The sequence below is a fragment of the Dreissena polymorpha genome, chromosome 15, assembly GCF_020536995.1.
Source record: "Dreissena polymorpha isolate Duluth1 chromosome 15, UMN_Dpol_1.0, whole genome shotgun sequence".
NCBI lineage: Eukaryota > Metazoa > Mollusca > Bivalvia > Myida > Dreissenidae > Dreissena > Dreissena polymorpha.
This window is the reverse complement of record NC_068369.1, coordinates 33204953-33218776: the sequence shown is the minus strand read 5'-3', so window position 1 is coordinate 33218776 and position 13824 is coordinate 33204953. Positions and strand designations below refer to the sequence as shown.

General features: G+C 36.4%; 2 protein-coding genes across 2 annotated transcripts in view; one reads left to right on the top strand and one right to left on the bottom strand.

The window, feature by feature from the left end:
• The window catches only part of LOC127861301 (uncharacterized), a 436008-nt gene that overhangs the window by 39107 nt on the left and 383077 nt on the right, over positions 1 to 13824 (top strand). The window lies entirely within an intron of this gene.
• Positions 1 to 13824, bottom strand: part of LOC127861297 (uncharacterized) — a 41586-nt gene that overhangs the window by 14355 nt on the left and 13407 nt on the right. Inside the window, exons 4-15 of the mRNA XM_052399745.1 lie at positions 13606 to 13760; positions 11064 to 11223; positions 9774 to 9888; positions 9204 to 9348; positions 8309 to 8471; positions 6891 to 7005; positions 5860 to 6007; positions 4743 to 4905; positions 3796 to 3910; positions 3014 to 3161; positions 2469 to 2625; positions 1744 to 1861 (exon numbers count right to left, since the gene is read on the bottom strand). Of these exons, the coding sequence (XP_052255705.1) occupies positions 1744 to 1861; positions 2469 to 2625; positions 3014 to 3161; positions 3796 to 3910; positions 4743 to 4905; positions 5860 to 6007; positions 6891 to 7005; positions 8309 to 8471; positions 9204 to 9348; positions 9774 to 9888; positions 11064 to 11223; positions 13606 to 13760 (1702 nt within the window). The remainder of the gene's footprint in view (positions 1 to 1743; positions 1862 to 2468; positions 2626 to 3013; positions 3162 to 3795; positions 3911 to 4742; positions 4906 to 5859; positions 6008 to 6890; positions 7006 to 8308; positions 8472 to 9203; positions 9349 to 9773; positions 9889 to 11063; positions 11224 to 13605; positions 13761 to 13824) is intronic.

Genomic DNA, 13824 nt, shown 5'->3' with positions numbered 1-13824 from the left:
TAATACAGAAAACTCGTTACCTTCAAGTGCTGACTAATATCAAGAACCCTTAGCTCACTAATACAGAAAACTCGTTACCTACAAATGCTGACTAATATCAAGAACCCTTAGCTCACTAATACAGAAAACTCGTTACCTACAAATGCTGACTAATATCAAGAACCCTTAGCTCACTAATACAGAAAACTCGTTACCTACAAATGCTGACTAATATCAAGAACCCTTAGCTCACTAATACAGAAAACTCGTTACCTACAAATGCTGACTAATATCAAGAACACTTAGCTCACTTATACAGAAAACTCGTTACCTACAAATGCTGACTAATATCAAGAACCCTTAGCTCACTAATACAGAAAACTCGTTACCTACAAATGCTGACTAATATCAAGAACCCTTAGCTCACTAATACAGAAAACTCGTTACCTTCAAATGCTGACTAATATCAAGAACACTTAGCTCACTAATACAGAAAACTCGTTACCTACAAATGCTGACTAATATCAAGAACCCTTAGCTCACTAATACAGAAAACTCGTTACCTACAAATGCTGACTAATATCAAGAACCCTTAGCTCACTAATACAGAAAACTCGTTACCTACAAATGCTGACTAATATCAAGAACCCTTAGCTCACTAATACAGAAAACTCGTTACCTACAAATGCTGACTAATATCAAGAACCCTTAGCTCACTAATACAGAAAACTCGTTACCTACAAATGCTGACTAATATCAAGAACACTTAGCTCACTAATACAGAAAACTCGTTACCTACAAATGCTGACTAATATCAAGAACCCTTAGCTCACTAATACAGAAAACTCGTTACCTACAAATGCTGACTAATATCAAGAACCCTTAGCTCACTAATACAGAAAACTCGTTACCTACAAATGCTGACTAATATCAAGAACCCTTAGCTCACTAATACAGAAAACTCGTTACCTTCAAGTGCTGACTAATATCAAGAACCCTTAGCTCACTAATACAGAAAACTCGTTACCTTCAAGTGCTGACTAATATCAAGAACCCTTAGCTCACTAATACAGAAAACTCGTTACCTTCAAGTGCTGACTAATATCAAGAACCCTTAGCTCACTAATACAGAAAACTCGTTACCTACAAATGCTGACTAATATCAAGAACCCTTAGCTCACTAATACAGAAAACTCGTTACCTACAAATGCTGACTAATATCAAGAACCCTTAGCTCACTAATACAGAAAACTCGTTACCTTCAAGTGCTGACTAATATCAAGAACACTTAGCTCACTAATACAGAAAACTCGTTACCTTCAAGTGCTGACTAATATCAAGAACACTTAGCTCACTTATACATACATTATTTATACCAGGGTAAGTTATTGGCTGTTTCCAGTGTTTCCATGGTGGCATAATAATTGTGATTTTCTACACTCATTTCTTTGATTGTGCTAATGAATTATGCAACTAAGTATGTGCTTATATCTTTAATAAACAATACATTTGTAAAATGCCAAACAATCAGTTGACGTATTTGGGAGGTCATATATACCAGTTACTTTATTTTAGTCCGGTTTAGCGCTTTAAGTCTTACAAACTTAAAGTCTTGAGTTGCTGACTAACTTGATAAACACAAAAATAAATAAAGTAACTTGATATTAATGTTTGTATGTATATGCACTATAGCTCAAACTAATGAGACATATGTAATGTTTTACTGGTGATAAGACATATACAATTTCGTACACATGTTATTACCTTTCTCCTGTTCACGTAGAACAAAGAGCGGATCGCCTGTCAAGGATGAAAATTTCGAGTAATCACGAAACTGCTCCAGGAATAATGAAGAGCCGAAAATAATATGTGAGCGAACGATCTGAAATAAAAAGCATAATACGGGGTTTAATGCATGTGCGTAAAGTGTCAAGCAAGATAAGCCTTAAAGTTGGCAGTCCGCACTGGCTATTCAGGGACGAAACTTCCCGTCATAACTTGATTTTTGCTAAGAAGAAACTTCCTTTTCACGAGAAATATCAGACAAGCGGAAAGTGTCGTCCCTGATAAGCCTGTGCGGACTACACGGGCTAATCTGGGACAATACTTTACGCACATGCATTAACTGCTGTTTTTCAAGAGCGAAACTCAATGTATGGTTTGTATGGAACAGAGTCCTTTTGTATATCGTCAAACATAATGTAATAATCCTCTCACTTGAATGTTATATATACTGTTTAATTGATATTGATGCACATAAGTAATTACGATGCATTGTATGATTACATAGATTTACATATTCACATATATGTTTGTTTAGATCATTTTATGTTGGTTTATAGAAGTTGTTTTGGAAAAATATTTGCAGTTGACACATGCGTATTTACCGCTATGTAGTCTAACACTTAAGCTCAAAATCAGCTTTCGTCAAGATAAAGCAAAGATATTCCATATATCAATATAGTTATATAGGTAATAAGTATTCGAACATGTTGCAGTAAGATGGGGTCTTGCAGCTTCTGAGCCCGATAGGCGGGTAGCAGTGTGAACGCGTCGTCACTGGGCACGAACATGGTGAACGTTTTACTCGTGTCCTTAAGGATTTGTTTCAGAGACGGAATGACATCGAGAATTCCAGCCATGACCCTAAAGAAAAATAGCAAACGTTGTTAAATAACTTTGTTTTTTATAAAATTAAAAGAAAGCGTACTGATACTGTTCGATACTTTCAGTGATATAACAATCAACTCGCATTATTAGTTTTAAGACAATGTCATATTAATAACGCACGTATTATAGATACCATTACTGATTAACGCTGCATTCAAACTACTTGACTTAAAAACGCTATCGAAGTGACTCAAAACATTTTCATTTTGATAAGATGTACAATTTACAATAGTCTCAACAGCTTAATGATTATAAGATCATGAAAACATATCTGTGCGCTTTGACAATGGATTGTTTTCCATCATATTTGTACGTGGATTAACGTCACAATTATTAGTAGTGTTTTAAGACATTCTTAGCTTACCCAAGGCCGGGTTGCACCGCCATTTCGTCTACAATGTTCCTGGTCGGAAGGTGCAGGAGGTTATCTGTGATATGTAAGACGCCGTTAGAACACCAGATGTCCTCGATGACTACATCAGCGCGAATCCGACTTCCGACTATGTACACACCTGGAAGTACAATTGCAAACCAGTCAACGATTGAAAATGACAAAATGAGTTGATAAAAATCAATGCCTGTGTCAATGGCCAAATTGTAATGACATGGTCAATATTTCAATAGCCATATTTCAATGTCACTTTTAATAGTCATAACTTCAATGTTATTATCAATGACAATGATATCAATGATATTTCCAATAGCCATAATTTCAATGGTTTAGTCAAAAGCCATAATTTCAATGTCACTTTTAAACGCCTTAATTTCACTGCCATTGCCAATAGCTATACTATCATTGATGTTCCCAATAGCAATAAATTCAATGACATTATCAATAGCCGATATGTGCATAGGTAATTATCATCCAATAAGTAAACCCGATAATCTACAAACCTTAAATTGACAACAACGATACATTGAGTCACATACATCTAAAAATTTGCTTCTAGCTCAACATGGGTTAAAAATTGATGTTTCTTGGAAACGTTATACATTGGAAATCTTTTTTTTTGACTTGATAAAACTCATGTAAAGTGTGTTTAATATGCAATGCCCTAAATCATTTACAATGATATACCCGCTAATTTTCATGGTATATCTGAATATCGGAACACTGTTTATATGGTGCTATGTTTAAGACAATACCTGTCTCGGTTTGATGCAGTGTGATAGTTTTGCCCGCTAACGTAGGGACCTCCATCTCGCCCGTTATTTGGGTAGAGCTCAGAATAACCCCGGGTACAATCGATCCATGCAGCGCCTTAATCAGAGAAATACATTTAAAACTTAAGTAGGGTTGGGTATAAGGAGAGCATATACTGCCTTGCTATATGAGCTAGCTTAAATTGTAGCGATGCGGTAGAGTATCAGGCTGATTAAGACCCGGGAGGTCCCGGATTCAATCCCGATTGTGGTTTGGATTTTTCTGGCTGGGTTACATTGTCGCCCAACGTTAAAACCCACCATGTGTGTCAGAACTCCCTCAAATGTCGTGGTGGTAGGACATTCGTGGAAGAATTTCGCAAATTGAGGGAGTGTATATTATTGTTAGGTCTAAGCTTATACTGCCTTGCTATATGAGCTAGATTTTATAGCAATGCGGTAGAGTTTCTGCCGGATTAAGAACTGGGAGGTCCCGGGTTCAATCCCCAGTGTGGAAGAGATTTTTCTGGCTGGGTTACAAAACGATGTTACATATTATTATGTATCATTTTGTATCTTGCATACACACGTGTGTTGCAATGTGGCTGATCAAGCGGTCATCTTTATTTAAATTAAAGCGTCGTCTATAATGCATTTTTGACATTGTAAACCACCAGATGTGAGCATAAGCAATACAGAAATATGCAAAGGCGTGCTAAATAACCTTATATTAATAAAACATAACAACAAAACTAAACGTACTATTTCAAAAACATAAAACTGTTGTATTATTATAATCGCTTGTAAAGAGTTTGACTTGTTAGCAAAATGTAACACTCACACACAGCTTTACTTTATTCTTAAATAACGCCTGTTCACTCAGAAAACTGATTGCAATATTGTCCAGTAGAAAACAATACTCAAACAATGCAATATCTATGCGTATTTACTTCGAGTATCAAATTGTAGTTGGCCGTAAAATGTTCGAACGTGTCGCTAGGGAGATTGTTCAAGGCAGCGTCGCTTATCAGGAACACCGTCATGGGTCCATTTCTTGAAGCGTTCAACTTCGCCATTAGGTCCTGGTTCTTGCTAATCAATTGCTTCATATTGCTATAACAACACAGTCAGTATTATTTATTATATGGAATCAATAGACATTAAGTGACTAAATCTCAACATTTAGTTTACGTACGGTATGCTTAGCTTCGAAGATAAACAATCTGAAACTGTACCAACAGGGAAAAAAAAGCATATTTAAGGCAATTAACCGATTTCAAATCTTTCTTACACAGCAAATAAATATGTTGGACACGGGACATCAACCAGTCATCGCCTTGGAACAATCAATTCAAACCATACGAAGTTTCAAACGTTTTTATACGGATACACATACAATATCGGAAACACTAAGCAAAGAGATATTCCTTTTATCTGGTCTAACAGTACCCAAACACAACACAAGTTAATAGCGCCCGATTAGTCATTGTCGACTCGGGTACTACTTATAAGTACCCCGGGTACTCTAATTATACAACAACGTACTCCGGGTACGGAAAAGATACTTAAAAGTTGCCAGTCAATATAAGACTGTACCCACGTTTTATTCCCGCCAACAATCCGATGTAGTTAAACATTACGAAAAAACTTTCCTCAACATGCTTTTTTTAGTATAAATGTCGTTAATAAAGAGGCCATTTTTCAGAATATTGACATACATATGAAAAAAATACAATTAAAAAAATGACCCGACAACAACCAATTTAGTGTTAGTATTCCCGGGAACTGTTAAGTATATTTTTCGTACCAGCGGAACATTTTAGTATACTTTAGAGTACCCTGGGTACTTGTAAGTAGTACCAGAGCCGACAATGACTAATCGAGCTTTAATAGCGTACACCTTAACGCAAATAAGAACGCAATGTACAACACTTGAAACATAACACATGCTAACAGCGCATACCGCCACATTGGTGCACAAAGGTACCATGTGACATTGAAATTAGATGGCACATGGTACCTTTTTGCCCCAATATTGCCATACCTTTTTGCAAGTAAATCACTGACCTCAGATGGTTGTTGCCCATTATTGCGTCCCAGATGGTGAAGTCACGCTGGAAGAGCACACTGTTGACGAGATGTATGACGCCGTTGGTGCAACCGATATCCGGCGTGGTCACCTTGGCACGGACACCACCGCCTTCCACGTACACGACTGAGGAGAGGTGGAGAAAATGATATTTAGTGTAAACCTATTTAATTTTAGCTCGAGTACATAACAAGCCTTACGCTTATTAAAACGCTCTCTATTAAATTCCTGGATAAATACAGTAGTTGCTGACTTTGGTGGAGGTCTAAATAATGATTATAAAGTGGAGATCGAACCCATGACTTCCCGGTCGCACCACGCATCGGCGACATTTTAAGAAAATGATATTTGATGCCGGATTTTAAGACGACCCTATCTTGTCAGCATACTCAACACACGTTTATTGTTAGATAGCGCATACTTTTTTAATATCAGTCCATAAAAAGACTTCGTAAGTCAGTATATAAGTAATCAAGTCCTTCAAGCTAGTATTATTTCATTTAGGTAGGAAATGAATAACTTCAATACATCAGAACAGTTTAATTGCAACCATATTCTATTTCATAAATACGTTTCTCTCAACAGTCACTGTTGTTGCGATTGAGATTGTTTTCATAGAGTCTGTGATAAATGAACAGTTCTGTACGAAATTAAATTGTATGTATTGTTTCAAAAGCAATGACAGTACCAACGCTTTATATATAAACATTTGTAAAAATACGTGAACATATTTATATACGAAATAATGTGTATACAGATATTTGCTTTATGCATGTGAGTAAAGTGTCGTCCCACATTAGCCTTGCAGTCCGCACAGGCTAATCTATGAAAACAACTTATGTATTAATTTGATTTTTTAAAAGAAGAGACATTGCTTAAAAGATAAAGAACATAATAGCGGAAAGTGTCGTCCCTGATTAGCCTGTGCGACTGCGCGGGCTAACCCCTGACTACAATTTACGCAGGTGCATTAAGTCCTTTTTTCCCAGGACGAGGCTAATCAGTATACCATTTTGAATCTTCTTCACGGTCAATATTGCGCCGTCTGCGGTCGTAAATGTTTCCCCGTCTTGGAAAGAATCGATGTCCCGCTCTGCATACATAATAAGGTGGTCCCGGAATAACTAAAAGAGAAGCATACCGATGTTTGGTGTGATAAGATAATTAGTCAGTTAATAACATGTGTTCGGTGTGATCAGATAATTAGTCAGTTAATAAGATTTATACACTCTGGTCATACAAAGTTTGTTAACGAATTTGTTGTGCATTTTACTTATCGTTTGTTTGTTTAAATACATTTCATAGCACGTGTGTATGCGTTAAAACAAATGTTCACATTCGGCAACCTTTTTCTACCGTAGAAATTAACTTGCACCCAACTATAAAAGTAACAGCAAAACTCTTAGATAAATCAGACATCTATCAAAAAGCACGTAAAAGACAGTGTAGAAGTAATATAAAATAACATTTAATATGTGTACTATTTCCGTTTAACATTTAAATGCATTTACATATGTATGCATAGTATGCAGTTATTTTCAATTGTCTACCATGTAAAATTGTTTATCATGCATTAGTATCTACTATATATATTAATCTGATGATGAACGGTGTGCATCGGGATGTCCTTGACAAACACATACATATTGACGAGGTAAAGTAAATGTATAGAACGGAAACAAATGGATTCTCATAGATGTCCATGAATATTGAATGTTCTTTTTGCGTACAGAATGTATATCGTGAATTATGAGTTGATACAACGATTTCTTAAGGGAGTGACGACAGTGCGACAATACGATGGCGACAGTGCGATAGTACGTTGGCGACAATGCGGTAATGCGATGACGACAGTACGACAACGCGATAGTACGATGGCGACAATGCAATAGTACGATGGCGACATTGCGACAATACGATGGCGACAGTGCGATATTACGATGGCGACTATGCGACAATGCGATAGTACGATAATACGATGACGACAGTGCGACAATACGATGGCGACAGTGCGATAGTACGATGGCGACAATCCGATAATACGATGACAACAGTACGACAACGCGATCGTACGATGGCGACAATGCGATAGTACGATGGCGACATTGCGATGATCCGATGGCGACAGTACGATATAACTATCGCAGTGTCGCCATCGTACTACCGCGTTGTCGCAATCGTACTATCGCATTGTCTCATTGTCACCATCGTATTATCGCATTTTCGCCATCGTACTATTGCACTGTCGCCATCGTATTGTCGAACTGTTGCCATCGTATTATCGCGCTATCGCATTGCCGCATTATCGCCATCGTATAATCGCACTGTCGCCGTCGTACTATCGCACTATCGCATTGTCGCCCTCTGGATTTTAATGTGTAACCACGATGGCCTTAACGGTATTCCGTATAAAGTAACATTACTCACCCGAGAAACGTGAGTCCCATTATTGTCTATTGAATATTGTTTATTTTGTGGCAGCTTTGCAAAGGCGTCGTCTGTTGGCAGGAACAGCGTCATATTGCGTGTTTTATCCGTGAGTTTGGTCACGATTTCCGCGTCCAGACTGTGAAGATTGCCTTGTATAAAACTGCAATAGACATTGCTTTGTATAAAACTGCAATATAAGATTGCCTTGTATAAAACTGCAATGTAAATTGCTTTAGCATAAATTATTGTGGAGCGAGTTCTTTTTTTAATAATCGTTTATGAACAGTTATTTTTCATAATGGTTTACACGCTCTACGCGAAACATGTGTTTTGTATGGTTAACATAGTCATAAAAAGTGATTGTTTCAAAGATTTTTTTAGATAGCATATATTTATATCCACGTTTTCTATCGTACACTTTATATACTCGATGTTATAACAAGTTACTCGTCATCGATATTTACGAACGATAATGTTATCTGGCATTCATGTAGCATGATAATTCGGTTATTGCCCTTGATAAAGAAGTTCGCATACAACAGCTTGTTTGCTTATCCTCGGTTTGGGAAAACTGGACTTAATGCATGTGCGTAAAGAATCGTCCTAAGTTAGCCTGTGCAATTTGGAAAGGCTACTCAGGGACCACACACCCCGCTTTAATTAGTCCCGGTTCATTAGCGGCAAGTTTCCTCACTGATTAATCAAGGACGACTCTATACGAATATGCATTTGAGCGAAAAAAATTCAGAACGAGATTCTTGGTAAATAAACCCGGTTACTTTACATTTACGAAATAATTGCAATGTGCGCTTCAAGTTTATACAAAACCAGACCCGATTATACATTATATTAAGATATATATTAAGATTATATTAAGAAGGTCATACACTACCTTATCTTTTGTTGATGTTCGATCGTCTGCCGCAAGTTTCTGTACACAAAGAAAAGCAGGTCGTCGATTACGTGGATGACCCCGTTCTGTACCGGGATGTTCGGCTGCACAACACGGGCTCGAACCTTATTGTTCGACACGTACACTGTAACAAGGCAAGGAAGATTGAAATTATTTAAGCTTAAAACAGTTTGTGAGAGCTTGGTTTGTCCCCCTTTGATCATAATCTATCAATATAGACAAATGAATATTTCAAATCTAGTTTAAATGTTTATTTAAATCAGTTGGATTAAGGCACATAGTCTTAATATATATATATAAATAAAACATGTGTGCATTAAGTGCGTAAAGTGTCGTTCCAGATTAGCCTGTGAAACTATGCAGAAAAGAAAAATACATTCAAAGCTGAAAGCTAATCTGGGACGGCGCTCATTTATTCGAACATCTATACAGTTGTTGCTAATTGCGTTTTTAAATTACTAAACAGCGAAACAGAGGTCTTGAGTACGTATTGAATATAAAGTATTTTGTTGTTTTGTGTCTGTTTGTTAACTTATTTAAAGCTTATACCATCGGATCCAACGCGGTAAAACTTCAGTATGCCCGCCTTTGCTGGGTAGTTGGAAATAGTTCCCATCCTGGGGATATACACGGTTTCGTTCTCGATCGTGTGGGCCCAAAATACCTACAACTCAAACAAAGCTATTCGACAATCTTCTGCGAAAATTGGGCTTATTGCATGTGCACAAACTGTCGTCCCAGGTAAGCCTGTGCAGTCCGCATAGGCTGAACAGGAACGACACAATCCGCTTTTATTATATTTATCGTTTAAAAGAAGTATTTCATAAATGAAAACTTGTTATTGTAAGAAAGTGTTTTCTTTGCGAAAATCCAGTTTAGATGTAAAGTATCGTCCCAGATTAGTCTGTCCAGATTGCGCAGGATAATGTTGGACGACACTTTACGCAAATGCATAAAGCCATTTTCTCCAGGACAAGGTTCAATAAATAATACCAATTCGTTTTCAACAGTTATTCTTCATCTTTTATCCAACATTTTTACCGTTTTATTAAGTAAAATTGTTCAATCATAACTTAAAACAAACGTAATGAATTAGTGTTACAAAACTTGGTTTCTACAACAGCCATGCAAAATGTACTTTGATAAATGCGAAAATAAATATTGTAAGTTTGCGTTTTAAATTGTGTCTTGATTATAGTTCATAATACTTGTAATTGTCGCCCTGTGCGCACGTTTGTATAGCAAACGCCTTCATGATTTGATTTATAAGCATATGAACTGGTCGTGAATACAGTTTAATTTACTTATATTATTCTCTAAAGTAACATTAGGCCGAATGTAATCAATAGAATCAGACATAATATTTCTAAAATGCTAGAGCCTACCTACGATTGATGTGACAAAAGCTCGATTGGTCAGTATCGGCTCGGTTACTACTTCACTGTACCCCAGGTACGAAAAATATACTTAAACGTTCCCGGAAATTCTAACGCTCAATTGGTCGTTGTCGGCTTTTTTCAAATTAGTTATGTTCATATGTATGTCAATATCTTGTAAAATTGCCTCGATATTATAGATTGTCATGATCAGAAAGAATGTTGAGGCAGGTTTTCTTCAAAGAGAATTGTGTTTCGTTTTACGATTTGGGGCGGGAATAAAACGCTGATACAGTCTTAATTGGCCGGATACGTTTCAGTATATTTTCCGTACCCGGGGTACATTTAGTATACTTAAGAGTTTCCGGGGTATATTTAAAAAATACACGAGTCGACAATGGCCAATCGAGCGTGACAAAATGGTGCGAATACACTAGTACACTAGACGAAAACGAGTTCTTACCGATTTCAGCAAAGCCGTATCATTAAACAAAATATCCTTGCCAAAGTCCGGCATTATGTTGATGTCGGAATCATTAGGAGCAAACACGGTGAAGCGATTCGTTGAAGAGTTCGTTGCAGACTTCAGTTGCAAGTCTATGATAGATGCCAACCTAATTGATCTGTAAGATAAATCACAAGTACAGAATTAATTCATACAATATACAAGCACAAAATATGAAATTGACATAGAGAAGTCCATTGTCAACAGAGTATACAAACTAATAGTTTTAGAAACACACTTATAAATATTAAGTCAATGATAGAAGCCGTCGCAATTAATCTGCAAAATAAATACCAAGTCAATGATAAATGCCAACCTAATTGAGCTGGACAATGAATACCAAGTCAATGATAGATGCCAACCTAATTGAGCTGGACAATGAATACCAAGTCAATGATAGATGACAACCAAATTGAGCTGGACAATGAATACCAAGTCAATGATAGATGACAACCAAATTGAGCTGGACAATGAATACCAAGTCAATGATAGATGACAACCAAATTGAGCTGGACAATGAATACCAAGTCAATGATAGATGCCAACCTAATTGAGCTGGACAATGAATACCAAGTCAATGATAGATGACAACCAAATTGAGCTGGACAATGAATACCAAGTCAATGATAGATGCCAACCTAATTGAGCTGGACAAAGAATACGCAATGCTTTAATATGACGTAACTGTGTAGTATGCATTGTGCGAGTTTCAAAAATGCATGTATAATATTATAATAGGATTGTCCCATACTGCGGTTAACATTTGAAAATAAAAATACGCATACAAAGTTACAAACTTTGCTGACTCATTTCATGTCAAAATGGTTTTTTTTTTAAAAATAACGGTTGATATTGTTCGTATTTTTTTTAAGATTTGTTTTTACCGTCAGATTTTGAGGGATAAGTGGAGTTTCCAAACTCTAACATATTCCGAAGTACTTCTATTACAGGAGTTCAACATAGTTATATATTCACTTATAAAGTATGTACAATATTCGAACGTATTATGTTTATGAAAGACATGTGTAAGTATTTCTAATATAAATACTGAAAATGCAACAATTGTGTCTCTTGCATGTGAATTGCCGAGTTTGTGTGAGGAAATATTTTTAAGCGTGTTTCGCTTAAATAGAAAGCTTGAATTCAACTTACTAGAAGGCAATGCATATGGTCTTTAATCTGGTAACAAACCGTCTTAATTTATTTTTTTTAAAAACTAAAATAAAAACTATTAAATTTGTATCGCAAATATTCCTCGATACGGATCATTGTGATGCAGTTTATAAACCTGTATCTAATGAATGTCTGGAAAACATTTGAAATTACACACAATAAAGAACCCAATCTTACAATCTCATTTGTTTTCCGCAATTTTGCACTTAAGCAAAAACTCAAATGTGTCTTTTATATCCTGAAAGGTGCTTTCAGACACTCGTAATATCCCTTTTATTGCCCGCAGTCTCGTATGAGAAAGCGTTGCTAAACATTTTATTGCAACCAAGGGGGATAATCGTGTTAAAACGTTTGATAATGAAAACCAAAGCAATCCTTCCTGACAACAAGACGTTTGAGCAGCGGCGCTTAAAATAATATGTAAATCTGGCGTTGCAGATACTCGTAAGTTAATGGCGGCGTCCAATTTCCAAATTACAGACACTTTTACAGATCCATTTGTAAATTTGGTCCGATTTGCCTGCGATAAGCGAGTTTGTTCCGGAGTGTGTTGGTGTATTTACATTTGCGATACTGCTATTATTTAGGGGCTGTGCCATCAGTTGATTTGAATTATAACAGTAGGGTTTGGTAGTTGAAAAATTAATTAAATGTTCGTTTAGATATTATTTTTAAGCGATTTAATTAAGAGGTTCAAATTCTATAAAGCTATAAATATATAACACTTTCCTGGCGTTTGATGTTTATTTATTTGAGAAATACATCAACACAAAATCACGACTTATGCTATAATTAATATATTAAGTAAATCAAACAGGATACCAAATTAAGTATAATGAAAACGTCAGTATAGTATTATGTTACCTTTTGCATAACACAACATCCAAAGTAGAACGTTCCTTAGTTTAACTATTTCAGGCATCGGTACATACAAGTTTTTAACATGTTTGCACTTTTAAAGAATCACAGTTTTAAATAATAAATAATTCCTTCATTAAATAATCAATGGGAAGAACTGGCAAATATGCAATCGCATTTGAAATTACGTCTAATCTTCACATATTAGAGGTCGCTGAAGTGGATATTGTTGACGTTTAACGATCTGAACATCACGGGTTCGATCCACACTGTGAGAGCATCTTGAGATCTCCTCCAGACACGCAAAGTATTGGTTCTACTAAGGATACGGACATGAGACACGCAAAGTATTGGTTCTACTAAGGATACGGGCATGAGAGCGTTTAATAAGCCATCGGCTACCAATGCAAGCGAGCTAAATAATTACATAGAAGTTAAACTTATCTTTACAGAAATTGCATGTTCTTACTGAAATGAAAACCTCTGTATGTCCGGATGTTCCAGATAATCTGCGACCGTCTTGTTGGACTGTATTGGTATCAGAAACCTGTCCACTAGGTGAACTATACCATTGCTAGCAAGAATGTCTGCGGTCAGAATCCAGGCTCCGTTGACAGTATGTACCTTTATCATAAGACATGTACAAGAAATGTTAACTGCACAAATTAAAGTTGAGAATCGCTCTGGG